The sequence below is a fragment of the Berghia stephanieae genome, chromosome 1 (genome assembly GCF_034508935.2).
Source record: "Berghia stephanieae isolate SIO BIC M18660-M18661 chromosome 1, UCSD_Bste_1.3, whole genome shotgun sequence".
NCBI lineage: Eukaryota > Metazoa > Mollusca > Gastropoda > Nudibranchia > Aeolidiidae > Berghia > Berghia stephanieae.
The window spans coordinates 85,324,713-85,340,532 of record NC_088360.1 but is presented as its reverse complement, the minus strand read 5'-3'; the positions used below and the strand labels follow the sequence as shown (position 1 = coordinate 85,340,532).

General features: G+C 36.7%; 1 protein-coding gene across 3 annotated transcripts in view; it reads right to left on the bottom strand.

Annotated features, from left to right (window-relative positions):
- Positions 1-12,119: 12,119 nt before the first annotated feature.
- LOC144959768 (lysosomal cobalamin transporter ABCD4-like) overlaps positions 12,120-15,820 on the bottom strand; it is a 49,389-nt gene continuing 45,688 nt past the window's right edge. For 2 of the 3 annotated variants that reach the window (XM_078892504.1, XM_078892520.1), the window contains one exon: positions 12,347-12,772. In XM_078892504.1, the coding sequence (XP_078748630.1) occupies positions 12,492-12,772 (281 nt within the window). In that variant the 3' untranslated portion in view covers positions 12,347-12,491. Of the gene's footprint in view, positions 12,773-15,820 lie in introns of all 3 variants that reach the window. The other variant, XM_078892512.1, reaches the window with a different exon arrangement.

The following is a 15,820-nucleotide window of genomic DNA, read 5'->3' as shown; positions in this document are numbered from 1 at the left end:
CTCCGGTGTATGGGGTGAATTTTTAATTCAGAAAAGTGAGTGGAGCAGGCACTTATGTTGGTAACAACAAGATATGAAGTGAGTAGAAAAGTGCCAGAAGACAATAGAGAATGAAAATTTTTCGCGGCGGCGGTGGTGTACGAACGAATCGGCGGTCTCAAGAAGTGGGTGAGAGAGGGATCTAGTAATGACTTTGAGTTTGAAACGAATATTTTTGTGTTCGTCGATAGCTCACACGGTAGAGCCACGCTCTCACCTGCCAGGCGGAGTTGTCGTACCAATAAGGTCGCAGGTTCAAACCCCACCACCGCCGCGAAAAATTTTCATTCTCTATTGTCTTCTGGCACTTTTCTATTCACTTCATATCTTGTTGTTACCAACATAAGTGCCTGCTCCACTCACTTTTCTGAATTAAAAATTCACCCCATACACCGGAGCATACTCAATGTCTCAATCGTTTCTATGTTATATGTTTGTGTTGAGAATATTGGCTATTAAGCTTAACTGCTGGTCAAAATTATTCGCGATGGTGGTGTACGAACGAATCGGCGGTCTCAAGAAGTGGGTGAGAGAGGGATCTAGTAATGACTTTGAGTTTGAAACGAATATTTTTGTGTTCGTCGATAGCTCACACGGTAGAGCCACGCTCTCACCTGCCAGGCGGAGTTGTCGTACCAATAAGGTCGCAGTTCAAACCCCACCACCGCCGCGAAAAAAAATTTTTTTATTCTCTATTGTCTTCTGGCACTTTTCTATTCACTTCATATCTTGTTGTTACCAACAAGATGATAACAATTTGGTTTGTCAGACTTGTAAATAAATTAATTCACTTCGATTGTATGCATAAATGGATTGATATTTATCACGGTTTTTATTATTTATAGTATAGGGAAAGAAAAGAGCTGTTATGACCCTACTAGAAACTTTACATTGTTGTTTTGTTTTTTTCATGCAATAATTAAAGAAGTGAGATTATCTGGATTTTTTTTTCTTTTTAATTTTCTATTAATTGTTTTACAAAGTATGTCCCAACACAAGAATTGAAAATAATATTCTAGTGGTGAGATGCTTTGGTATGAGTTAGCCTATGAATAAGACTAGCCAACCAATTGCTTTTGCAGTTCATTATTGTTTTGGGTATTTTCAAATGGGGATGATGAATAGAGAGATGCAATTTATAGTAATTTTAGTATCGATGACATTTTCCAAGATATAAAATACTGTAATGTATTCCGTTAGCTTCAAATTAAATGCCAACAACTCCAAGTCTCGATATTATTTCTCCACCGTGTATTTGATGAAATAATTCGCTGGTTGCGGTTTATATTAGGAGTGATTTTGTTTATCTAATCTTTTTAAGTATACACTTATGGAATTTAAACACTGAATAAAAATAAGCCTGTTTTGAAAATGGGGGGAAGTGGGGTGTCTCTTGTGAATTATCTTCAACTTCAATGAGTCTACTTATTATGCAAGTTTTGTAAAAATTTTCATTTTTGCCAAATTATCTGGATATTTTCTCACGATATTGATATGACTGAGGTTTTACCGTGCGTGACAGATTTTAAGCAGATCAAGTTTTATCACTGAAAGAATATCCAAATAATCGGAAATGGTGGGATTTTGTTTTTTTAAAATGTAAAATATATTTTTTCTTGAACATTTTTCGAAAGATCAAACTTTAATTCTATATTCATTTTTTAATATAAGCAAAGTGCTCAACTATTTTTAACAACTGATTAAAACCGAATAACTGTTTAATTTATTTATGAAATTTGTTAATTTCATTTGCATCTGTTACCAAAGAACATTAATTTTGATAAACGATGTTTCATAATACCTAATAATTAGTGCCGGTCTTTTAGCTGTGAACCGAGGATCAGTCCGATAGTGGAAGACCGGCGGCGGTCCTCACTTCTTATCACCTTTCAACGGTCTCGCGCCATACTACCTCCCCAGCGATTCGTTGGCTCGGTTGCCTATCTTCCACCAATCACCACCCATCCCACTTAATTAATCACACCCACCCCCCTTTGCCATACACTAAACGACACAGACGACCATAGAGGCAGACGACCACCTCCCTCCACTCCGCAAACCGCCCTTTCGTGTGTGAGATGGGGGGAACAGGAGGCATACGCCTTGGACGATTCCATTATAGAGCAGTAAAGTTAGGTGCCCCAAACGTAAACAATAACAAGTTGCTAGTGATTTCCGTTAGGGACCGGAATAATTTACGCACAATATAGGTCTCCCAATTTTGTAGTTTGAGTTGTAGGCAATACACTTTCAGTATTGAAAATATGTTTACATAAAATCTAACAGTTGCAGAAATAATAATATAAGGCTAAATTATTATGAAAATCAGGCTCCGAATAATTCTCGTTTTGTTCACACCAGCGCAATAATTTGCTCTGGTCTAAAAATAGATAGACTGTAACTTTTGATAAATTTTAGAAAATTTTACCTTTTGTTCCATAAAATATCCATATCTAGACATTATTTGATGCATGATCGAGTATTTATGAATATGTGTTTCTTTTGCCACCTAACAGCCAAATTTTAAAGGTTATTTTTTTCTATTATTTACATTGGAACGTGAGCTGTCAAGACAGGAACATGTGGTTTGCCACGTGCTTCTCGACTTTTGTTTACGTTTGGGGCACCTAACTTTACTGCTCTATACGGGGTAAATTTCAAAATTTACTACACCATAATGATCGCAATGACAATGATCTATGATGAAGGCATGACCCCTCTTCTCTAATGGGTTATTGTTTGAAATGCATGTGACTACTAAAGATGTTTGTGTTTGTGTGTGTGTGTGTGTGTGTGTGTGTGTGTCGAACCTAGCAAGTAGCAAGTCCGATTTTTTGTTTTCTTTTGTCCATCTCTTGTCACCACTCCTTTCTATCGCATTGTTGTCATTTAAAATAATACAATAATATTAAAATTTCGTTTGGTGTTTTAACTAATCAAATAATATGAGTTTCATTAGTTTCTTCCTTCCAAAAAACCCAGTTATAACGTCTGTATTTTAAAAAAGTCCAATAGAATATTTGGGGACCCCGATAGCTCAGTTGATAGAGCACTCTCTTTGTACGCAAAGGGCCAGAGATCGATCCCGGGTGCAGTCGAGTTTTTTCTGAGTCCCTGTCTACTCAGCAGTGAATGGGTAGCTGGGTTTGTTAGATCTGGCGAAAAGTCACCATGGACACCACTTATTACTTATTAACTTATTACCGCATCCACCCCCTCTTATTATAACTTCACGTCTCTCTCTTACTCTTCAATGCTCGCTGCCCTCTAATGTGTGTGTGTGTGGGAGGAGGGGGGGGGGGGTAGGAGTTGCGTGTGTGTATCAACGCCACGAACAACTCGATCAACGCCTTGGGCGATGCCATTATCTCCGTTAATGGGGATAAATTTCAAATTTTATTAAATTATCGAAGTAACAATGAAGTACGGTGAGCAAATAAAGAAGGCATCACCCCTCTTCTCTAATTAGGTTACAATTTGAAATGAGTGTGACTACTCCGTGTGTTTTACTCCTGTAGACCACGGTTTTCATCGTGTAGCGGTCTTTAACGGTTCAAGAATGAACGATCCCACGGTCTCAAAGGTCAAAACGCTTCGAACTTCCGACAGTCTCTCAGGAATGTTCAATGTCGAAAAGGACCGGTCCTTGCGGTTTTCATTTCCCAGGGACCGTAGGACCGTGGTCCTTAAGCTTGCCAAGGACCGCCCCGCACTACTAATAATAATAAAGAACGATGTTGTTACCCATCAAATTCATTGTAAGATGTTTCTTTGTTGTTTTATAATTAATGCCCGTATAATAATATTTGTAATACCTAATGAAAAACAAAGGTGTGGACCTTCAAGTTCAAATTCTATTCGGATTACTCCTTACTTTGACCTCTACAAGACATGCTTCAGTGGAATATGTATAGTGCATTGTTATGAGCATTACATGAGCCCTCAATTTGAATATCGTCATCATAGAAATGTTACTAGACCCTTCCAAATGACGGTCTGTCAAGTGCGATCTTAACTAATTGTGGCAAACTCTTCTTTTGCCAAACACATATTGAGTTTTTGTAAGCAAGATGTTGTGGCAAAAGGCTGCCAACATGTTCAGCAAGGTTAAAAGTTCCATTTTAAAACCATACACTTCCACAAGAAGATTCTTGAGAACGCTAAGAAATAAACTCTCCATATTGTGGTTCTTTTAGTATGCAGCCTGAAAATTCTCTCTGAGCCTGTTATACTTTAGATAAATAAATTTTTAAAAATAAAATCGAATTCGAATCAAATTGCATGGGTTATGGAAGTTTAAATTAAAATGAAAAATATCTGTGGACAAATCAAATAGATAAGATGTTGAAAAAAATGATGGACTAGAAAGGATCACAACGCTTAAAAGTAAAAGAGCCATGATAGCTTTTTAAAGATAAACAAGACTAAACATAACATAAGCAATGGCGAAGGTGGTTTAATGTTGAATTGTGCTATAATATAGAAATGATATTGGTGTCACATGATATAAATGAAATTGCAGAACATAAAATTAACATCATACACAGTAACGAAAATATCGCCTGAGCGGTTACCCCTAACTTGGTTCAAGTAATGACCCGAGGTTGACCCGGGGTCACGCCTGCCAAATTACGGGGAATCCCCTAGTGAGTTCAGTTACGGTGATACCAGTCGATTTATGTTCACTTTCATCTCTTTCTTATCGCTTCACAGTGAGCTTAAACACAAATTTCTTTACTCTGTAATATTTATCAAGATTTCCTGTTTCCATTCATATGTATTTTATGCCAGTGCTGTATATAATGATCGTCATATTTAAATCCTAAATAGACCGTTTTTCTGTAATTTAAAATGCATTAATTTTTCCAATAAAAAATTGAATTCTTCAAACAGAAACAGAACAAATCTATTCGTTCACTAATAGAATCAATTATAATTGAACTGTAAGTTGCTAAAATTCCATCTGTGCGTCAACAAAATTGAATTTATTATGATTTTTAAAAATTTCATTTAGTCATGGAGCACACTCAAGAAATTCATGATAAACATTTGAATGAAATGTGTAGGCTTTGTAGAAAAGTCAAGAAACACAGAAGAAAAGAAAACGAATCTCGAAACATAATTGTCTCAGGATTTAAAACCAGATATTAATCTTTAAAACCAGATAATTATCTCATCTTTAATGTGGACATTGACAAAGACAATGCTAAAAAGTCATCAAAACTATGCGCTACAAGTGTCATGACAGACTACGTAATGTTGAAATTTTGAGCTTTTTTATTTAGCGCAATTTTCACTAGACGTTCTTAAAACGCTTTAAATAGGGTCCCTGACCAACGGCAACGCGTAACATGTAGAACTGGACATGATGCTTGCTAGGCGATATTACATTTTTCTTTCCGACAGAGACAACGTATTAAAAACAAAGATGAGGGAAAGCACTGACAACAGCAACTATTCATGCACAGTCACCACATCTTGTCGAAATAAAATCAAAATAAATCAGTGATTGCAATGTTTCCTCAACCTTCTTGAAAAACCCAAAAATAATAAAGAACAGCAACAGGGCGACATTAGAAGCCCCGCTATGTAAAAGTATGGAAACAGCACAAAATATGTCACGTGTAAATCACGAGGCTATGGAGGCAACAGAGTGACTTTTACAGTTATAGACCAATGTCTTTGTCCTTCATTAATGAAATGAAAATCTCTCTCTCTCTCTCTCTCTCTCTCTCTCTCTCTCTCTCTCTCTCTCTCTCTCTCTTCTCTCTCTCTCTCTCCTCTCTCTCTCTCTCATCATCATCATCCACCATTCAACACCATTCCTTATTTATCGATCCATCCATATATTCATCCATACCCTCATCTGTCCTCTTCATCAGACGATCAGTCCATCCATCGGATCAGACCATCTCTCTCTCTCTCTCTCTCTCTCTCTCTCTCTCTCTCTCTCTCTCTCTCTCTCTCTCTCTATCTATCTATCTATCCATCCCTTTCTCTCTCTCTCCCACACACACACACACACATACACATACAATCACAGATATATATATATAGATATATATATATATATATATATATATATATATATATATATATATATATATATATATATATATATATATTTCTTTATGACATGGTTACTATTTATCCTTTGTCCTTTCGTTAAGTCGTGTTTGTATCAAGAATGCTTAAAATGATCACCCTTAATTAATCATATATTGATCATTGCAGCAAAATAATTACAAACTATACAAGGTTTCTTTTTTACCCGCAAAGTACTGAAACAATATTTTAACCTGGGAAGTAAATTTAAATTTCAAATATATACAACTGAAATATGAAACGACTCGGACTTTATTCTAGTGTTCTTAGTTGACCACGTTTGTAACTAGTGGAACGGAAAACTGGCATAATCGTGTTCATATGATATTATGCTAAACTCGTGTGACCATCTGTTGAATATAATTTGTGCGATGAAGACTCAATGACCGGAATTCATAACCCTCTGAACCAGCTGTGATCAAAGCGAAACAAATCGGACAGCTGCACTGAGATGTTATCGCATATCATCAAAGAACTAAGAGTGACGCACAAATTGTGAGGGAATGAATGAAAGGTTACTTTATTATTCCATCGGTTAGAGCAAGTTTTGAGAGTGTCTATCGGTTTGTTTGCTTATAATAGTGCAATCAATAAATTAAATTTAACAAACTATAATCAAAATTGTGCTGATATCTTAATGCAATATATCTCAAATACAGTAACTCTAATGATAGAGTGTTTGGTATCAAAATACAGATCAAAGTTTTCTCAATGTGTTGCCAATTTGTTTAAATTGGTAAAATTGACTGTGGTTGTGCAAAAGCGATTGTAATTTAACCAGATGTCAATAACAAATCTGTTAAGTATCACGGGAGATAACCCGTTGCACTGGTCGGGAATTTGATGGAGTGAATGACCTCTTGACCGCGGCGCAGGTAGAGAACTAAAAGCTCGCCTATTCAACACTGTGCGTAGAGCTACACCCATTTTATTATTACTCCAATAAATCAATCAATACCGAGAAGACATTAGTCAAATCTTATACAAAGTAGGTATACACCGGAGCATACTCAATGTCTCAATCGTTTCTATGTTATATGTTTGTGATGAGAATATTGGCTATTAAGCTTAACTGCTGGTCAAAATTACTTCGCGATGGTGGCGAACGAATCGGCGATCTCAAGAAGTGGGTGAGAGAGGGATCTAGAAATGACTTTGGGTTTGAAACGACTATTTTTGTGTTCGTGGATAGCTCACACGGTAGAGCCACGCTCTCACCTGCCAGGCGGAGTTGTCGTACCAATAAGGTCGCAGGTTCAAACCCCACCACCGCCGCGAAAAAAAAATTTTTTATTCTCTATTGTCTTCTGGCACTTTTCTACTCACTTCATATCTTGTTGTTACCAACATAAGTGCCTGCTCCACTCACTTTTCTGAATTAAAAATTCACCCCATACACCGGAGCATACTCAATGTCTCAATCGTTTCTATGTTATATGTTTGTGATGAGAATATTGGCTATTAAGCTTAACTGCTGGTCAAAATTACTTCGCGATGGTGGCGAACGAATCGGCGATCTCAAGAAGTGGGTGAGAGAGGGATCTAGAAATGACTTTGGGTTTGAAACGAATATTTTTGTGTTCGTGGATAGCTCACACGGTAGAGCCACGCTCTCACCTGCCAGGCGGAGTTGTCGTACCAATAAGGTCGCAGGTTCAAACCCCACCACCGCCGCGAAAAAATTTTTATTCTCTATTGTCTTCTGGCACTTTTCTACTCACTTCATATCTTGTTGTTACCAACATAAGTGCCTGCTCCACTCACTTTTCTGAATTAAAAATTCACCCCATACACCGGAGCATACTCAATGTCTCAATCGTTTCTATGTTATATGTTTGTGATGAGAATATTGGCTATTAAGCTTAACTGCTGGTCAAAATTACTTCGCGATGGTGGCGAACGAATCGGCGATCTCAAGAAGTGGGTGAGAGAGGGATCTAGAAATGACTTTGGGTTTGAAACGAATATTTCTGTGTTCGTGGATAGCTCACACGGTAGAGCCACGCTCTCACCTGCCAGGCGGAGTTGTCGTACCAATAAGGTCGCAGGTTCAAACCCCACCACCGCCGCTAAAAAAATTTTTATTCTCTATTGTCTTCTGGCACTTTTCTACTCACTTCATATCTTGTTGTTACCAACATAAGTGCCTGCTCCACTCACTTTTCTGAATTAAAAATTCACCCCATACACCGGAGCATACTCAATGTCTCAATCGTTTCTATGTTATATGTTTGTGATGAGAATATTGGCTATTAAGCTTAACTGCTGGTCAAAATTACTTCGCGATGGTGGCGAACGAATCGGCGATCTCAAGAAGTGGGTGAGAGAGGGATCTAGAAATGACTTTGGGTTTGAAACGAATATTTTTGTGTTCGTGGATAGCTCACACGGTAGAGCCACGCTCTCACCTGCCAGGCGGAGTTGTCGTACCAATAAGGTCGCAGGTTCAAACCCCACCACCGCCGCGAAAAAAATTTTTATTCTCTATTGTCTTCTGGCACTTTTCTACTCACTTCATATCTTGTTGTTACCAACATAAGTGCCTGCTCCACTCACTTTTCTGAATTAAAAATTCACCCCATACACCGGAGCATACTCAATGTCTCAATCGTTTCTATGTTATATGTTTGTGATGAGAATATTGGCTATTAAGCTTAACTGCTGGTCAAAATTACTTCGCGATGGTGGCGAACGAATCGGCGATCTCAAGAAGTGGGTGAGAGAGGGATCTAGAAATGACTTTGGGTTTGAAACGAATATTTTTGTGTTCGTGGATAGCTCACACGGTAGAGCCACGCTCTCACCTGCCAGGCGGAGTTGTCGTACCAATAAGGTCGCAGGTTCAAACCCCACCACCGCCGCGAAAAAAAAAAAAATTTTTTATTCTCTATTGTCTTCTGGCACTTTTCTACTCACTTCATATCTTGTTGTTACCAACATAAGTGCCTGCTCCACTCACTTTTCTGAATTAAATATACATAGGTAGACAATTAATATATATGAAAACTTTAAAATGTACCTTCACGTCATCATCAGCATTAATGACAACCGATAAGATAACACATTGGCGATAAATGTTTTTCAATTTTACCCAAATTTGAAATAAAACTTTTTAACCAGCCCTGTGAGTTTGCTGGATTTCTTCCACTTTCAACTTCCAACTTCGGACCAAATCCCTGGCCTCCCGAAGAAGCCTTAAAAATTGAAACAAGCGTCTGGGCTAGGCATTGAGCTTATTATATTTAATTATGCCTCGTATGTTCTTTTATTTCATTCATGTCAGGATTTGATGATGGTCAGAATAGAATGACAGTGTCATTGACTGATCCAAAACTTTTGTTAGATATGTCTATGAAAGGAAAACACCAACAATTCCATATAGTACACCCCTATGTGCGCAATATTGCAAAACTCATTTGCTAATAATAGCAAATTATATCAATTGTCTTACTCATGTCGCATTTCTCCCCGCATTATGGCAGATAGCACGTGAAAGACATTTTCCAACTACTTTCATTTATTTGTATATTTACAGCATTGAAAATATATTACAAGCACCATTAATCATTACTTTTTCTCGCTTATGACTATGGAGGATGGAAAATAACATATCTTAGGGAGGGGGTGTGTTTAAAGGCATTTGTAATATCTTTTCACAAGTCATATACCAGCACAAAACTACATTTTAAAAGTCATATTTAATTAAAGATTAAGCCTTTGGTGCAAATATGCGTCTTAGAAAAAAGTAAGGGTTACAGGATTACATTAGAAAGAACAAAAGTAAATCAAAGCACCAATGTAACAGTCACATAGTCCCTGTGCATAGACTGAGTGTTTTTAAAAGTAAAACTTAACCGTAATAGTAAAAAAAAAAAAAGTAAACAGCATGCTGAAAAGTAAGTGGAACCATGATCGATTGTAATCGATCCAAAGCATGGAGTGAGTACTACTTATCTTTATGGCGAACAATAAGAAGGGATAAATGTTTGGCCGGTTGAAGGCAACATTCTAATTATAACATTATAGAGACCTGTATTATTTTTTAAGGAGTTGTAATCTGACCACTATGCGTGTAAGGTTATTCGGTTGTTTTTGTTTGTTTTTTCACTTATTAAGTGTGCTGCGTATTGAGTGTTTACCTGTGAGTGTGAGTGTGAGTTTATGGATTAAGATTATTTTTATGATATCGATATTATGATCTACAAACTGTTATTAATAAAAATGTGCATTTCTTTGATTTCATTGTGGCAATTTAATCTGCTCAACATTCCGTTTGATGGAGACCTGGTACTTGTGTTTGGGTGAGACTTTTTTGGGGGGAGTTTTTGCAGCTAAATGCAGTTAAATTGATCATTTGGTACCTTTTTGAATCACTCCCTTTGTCTCAATGTTGCTGTGTTGCTTGAGGGCGTAGGTTACTTCTAGATTCAATCAATCAAAAGCTTTCGATTATCCCGTTATCTTCCTTTTATCAGCACCACCAGGTTAAAAGGGGGTCCCGATAGCTTCAGAATCAAAGGGACCGAAATGGAGCCCGGATGCAGTCGAGATTTTTTTTTCTGACCCCCCTGTCCACCCAGCAGTGATTCGTAGCTGGGTCTGTTTGATCTGGCAGTAAGTACTTTGTGATAGACTAGCGCCTATCCTAAGGGTAGCAAACAATTGCAGTAGGTACAAAAACACACACAAAGAAACCCACGTTCCATATTGGAACTGCAAGTACTACATGTGAAGAAGTTGTAAAATTACTAGGGATCGACATAGACTACCAACTAAAATTTGATTTACACATTAAATTAAAACCATCTGCCGTAAAGCTTCTCAGCAATTAAATGTCTTAAAAAGGCTTGGAAAATACCTTTCAAAATTGAACAAGTTAACAATATTTCACTCTTTTGTATTGTCAAATTTCAATTTCTGTCCACTAGCTTGGCATTTCTGTTCGAAAACAAATTGTGATAAACTTGAAAAGATACAAGAAAGAGCACTGCGTTTTATTTATGAAGATGACAAAAATCCTACGACCAATTACTTTCAAAGGCCAAAGTCCCCTCCCTACAAATAAGACGAATGAGAACAATTGCTTTGGAAACGTTAAAAATTTATACAAAATTGCTCCTCCTTGTCTATCTGATATGGTCATTTTGAAAAATAACAGATACAATTTTAGATATTCAAACCTCCTTTATATTCCAAGGGTCAGAACAACGTCGTATGGCAAAAGATCTTTCAGATATTCTGCTGCTGTGCTTTGGAATGAACTTCCCCCCGAGCACATCAGGAAAATTTCAAATTGTAATGTTTTCAAAAATCATATCCTCTCATGGAATGGCCAGCCATGCAAATGTAATATTTGTAATTAATCTAACCGTGTGTGTATATATTTTATATATATATATATATATATATATATATATATATATATATATATATATATATATTATATATATATATATATATATATATATATATATATATATATATATATATATATATATATATAATATTATGTTACTTTTCTTTGTGTGTCATGATTGGAATCTTGATGAGGGAATGTTTTAAAGGACAATGTATTACTATGTATTTTTATGCACTATGTGTTAAAACCTATGTCGGTCAAAGGCTTCTATTAGTCTGACTACATTATCTATGAAACATTTTTAAAATGCCGACAATAAATAAATATTTGAATTTGAATTGAATTGAATTGAATTGTCCGTTTCACGCTATAGACACGGGATAAACTCCGACTCTATGGGCCAATGGTTCTGAAGGATCAGGTTTTTTGATAATTTCAAAAAGTGTGATTTGAACCGATGCTTACAAATACAGCCTTACCCGTACTGTTTATTACTGGAATGATTTGCCAATCTACATAATTAACTGTTTCATAATAGGCAGGTATGAGTAGACTTTATGGATAAGCATGGGGTGGGGGGGAGAGAGAGAGAGAGACAAACTGAGATCAAAACTTATTTCATTCATCATTGTGATGGGGTAATAATATTAAAAACCTTACAATATTTTCTATTATGTCAATCACAGTATAGTTTGGAATGAAGTCAAAAATTAAAATTCAATAGCAGCAAATAATCGTAGCATATTCCAATATTCTCCGTTTAAATTGAAATTCTAAATAACATATAAAAAAGCCTGTAATGCGAAAAAGTTTTCACTTCTAATACATATTATAACAAGTTGAATAATTTCAACGAAATAAAACACAACTACATATTCACAGTAACAATTGATCTTATGGGAACTCAAAATTGTTTCAATCTCATTATTTGTTGTAGTTAATATCATGTTCGTTTTCAATGCAACTTTAATAACCACTACGGACAAAGTTAAACCTCAATTGTATTACCATTGGAATTATTATAATTTATTCTAGAACTGTTTGTCCCTGGTGGGTTTATACCCGGTGAGTTTGAATCATCATGAGATACTAATTGTATTGGCTTTAGAGTCCAGGATCCATCTGTACTAATGGCCAGCTCGAATTCATGAAATTGCCTCACAGCAGTTCTGTGTGCAATGCTTAACAGTGTGATATTTAACTCCTGGCATTTCTTGTATATCAACTCCTCCATTCCTTGGCTCACTTGGCTTGTAGATTCATCAAGTACTGCATTTGGATTGTATTGGATAAAAGAGAAAGAAATAAAATAGCTTACGAAGTATGTGAGTCAATAAAATCAAAAGTGGAGTCAAACTGAAAAATCCGCGCGCGCGCACAAACACGCACACACACACACACACACTCACACACTATGAGAACACAATACAGCATGTCACTACATAACAACACTAATCACCGCCCCATAATTGACACAGCGGAAGTAAGGACGTATATAAATAAACAACACTAAACTCTCGAAAGAAAAACCATTCTACGGATAAATGCCGACTGATGAAATGAAGGACATCGAAACGTTCGTTTCGGCTTAGAAACACGTGAGTGAATTTATATATATATACTAGTGATCAAAAGAAAGTATACACTTGTTTTACCTACAGAATTGGTATGGAATATTGTTCTGGTTTATTAAAAACCTATGTGTAATCATAGTACTATCATTAATCTTTCATTTTGTTAGAATTTGTAACGTTTATGGTTGATCTTGTATGCAACATAGACTTTTTAAAACATGACCTTCAAAAAGGGAAGTAACAAGTCAAAACATACACTATGATTTTGACAAACAATGGCATTTTAATAAAATTACTTGCGTTCATTTCATTTGAAGTGAAGGTGAATCTAATTCAATCAGTAACGAGTATGTCCCCCGTTCGCTCCAATCACAGCATTGCATTTCCTACGCATGGAATTGGTCAATGCGGTTAGCTGGTGTTGAGGAATGTTATCCCAAGCTGTTCTTATGGCGTGGAACAGTTGTTGTTCATTTGGCGGGTCTAATGAACGGACTTGGCGGCCGATTATGTTCCACATATGTTCTATCGGATTTAGATCGGGGGATATTGCAGGCCACAGGCTGATAATGTTCACATTATTTGCTGCTATAATATCCCTTGTTACAATAGCTCGGTGGGATGGTGCTTTGTCGTGTTTAAGTGAAAATTTAGGATATTCATGTAAAAATGGAATAACATGGAGTTGTAAAATGTGCTGGGTGTACCTTGCACCGGTTAGGGATACATTTACTTGAACTAGAGGTGTCCTACAGTCTCTGCTTATTCCACCCCACACCATCACTTGTCCATATCCTCTGTTTGGGGATTCCAAGACACAAGAATGGTGAAATCACTCGTGTGATCTTCGGTAACAATGTAATCTACCGTCATTTCTTCAAATCACAAAGCGTGATTCATCTTAGAAGAGAACAAATGACCACGCATGCATTGTCCAGCGCAGATGAGTACGGGCCCACTGAAGACGGACCAGTCAGAAGAGAACAAACGACCACGCATGCGCTGTCCAGCGCACATGAGTACGGACCCACTGAAGACGGGCCAACAGGTGATGTGCTCTTAGAAGATGTCGCATCAACGGACGTTTGCGATAATGTCATGCTCTCGAAGTCTGCAACGAACAGTGTGTCGACTAATTCGTATACCTGGGAACTCCAGCGCAGTTTCAGTCGCCGTCCTAAAACAATCCCGTGCGTATAAAACGATCCTCATCTTGTGTTGTTACTCGTGGTCTGCCATTTCGATTTCGGTCCCTTACCGTTTGTGTTATTTCAAATCGATCCACTAAGGAATATACAGTTCTCCTTATGATATTAAACGTTCTTGCGACATTGGTCACTGACTATCCAGCTTGAAGATGACCAATGGCACGTGCACGTTGTTCTAAACTAAGACGTGGCATCGCGTAGATTAATGGATGGTATTTTGTATTGTGTTTTCCTGACTTGAAAATAGTTCAAGAAGACACGGATGACAAAAAGATTAATCTACACACTTCCTGTCCACGGTAAGGGGCTAAAAGGTTATTTTAGCACGTGCGGGACGTGGTGAGCGAATTTCAGGTAAAAAACAAAAACATCGACTATCGGTACACAGAAAGGCTAATGATAAACAACTCAGTGGAAAATCATTAGCCTACGTCAACGGATAAAAAAGTAACGACGATTTAAAATGTGTATACTTTCTTTTGATCGCAAGTATATATATATATATATATATATATATATATATATATATATATATATATATATATATATATATATATATATACATATATATATATATATATATATATATATATATATATATATATATATAATATATATATATATATATATATATATATATATATATAATATAAATCCTCCTCGAACACCTCCAAAGTGCACTTGCCGGTCCCTAAGCAGGAGGGTAAGCTCCACCCTGTTGAAAAATACAAAGCTACAGAAACTTCAACAGCACATACTATTATAATATTTACTGGCTTGCGTCGAGGAGATGTCTCCCCAGGAGATTTGGTGGGAATGGGAGGAAGCATGATAAGGTCTGATAATCACAAGGAAGTCAGGGGCCGTTTTCATTAACTTGGACTAGCGCTTAGTCTCTGAATATCTCTGACTTTAGTCAATATCTTGAAAAAAATCGGATTTAATGTGAGCAGACTAAGCAAGTTCGGGACTAAAATCACGGCACCTTCGGACTAAGTTTGGCAAGGTTTTAGTCATTTGCCTAAATAAGACTTCATGCTTTAGTCTGAGTCTCGTTACTAGGTGACGTCATAGTGTCAACAAGAAAGCAACTATTTCTAGATTGAGTGCGCTTTGATTCGGAAAGAAAATACGTCGGTTACAAATGACAGAGGCAAAACGTGTCCTGTTGCCATTGACACTGGCTTTAAGAATCTATAAGATAAGTGCAAATCGTTGAAATTACACATTTTTGTGAGTAAAAACTAAAATAAAACTGAATCTATCGGCACGGAGTTGAGAGTTAACGAGAGACTCCGAAATCGAAGGGTTTGCGTCAAAGAACAACAACAACAACAACAACACATTATTAGAAAGTATAGTGGAGAGAAAATTTATTCTGTTGACGTGGCAATTTACTGAAATAATGTGATTGACCAGAACACACTTTCCTTTTGTGTAATTATTTGGGGTTTTTTTGGTTCAATTTCTTTGGGTTTCAACTCGGTGTTCGTTGTCTCAATGAAACTGCCATTGGCCTAAATATAGAATTGACA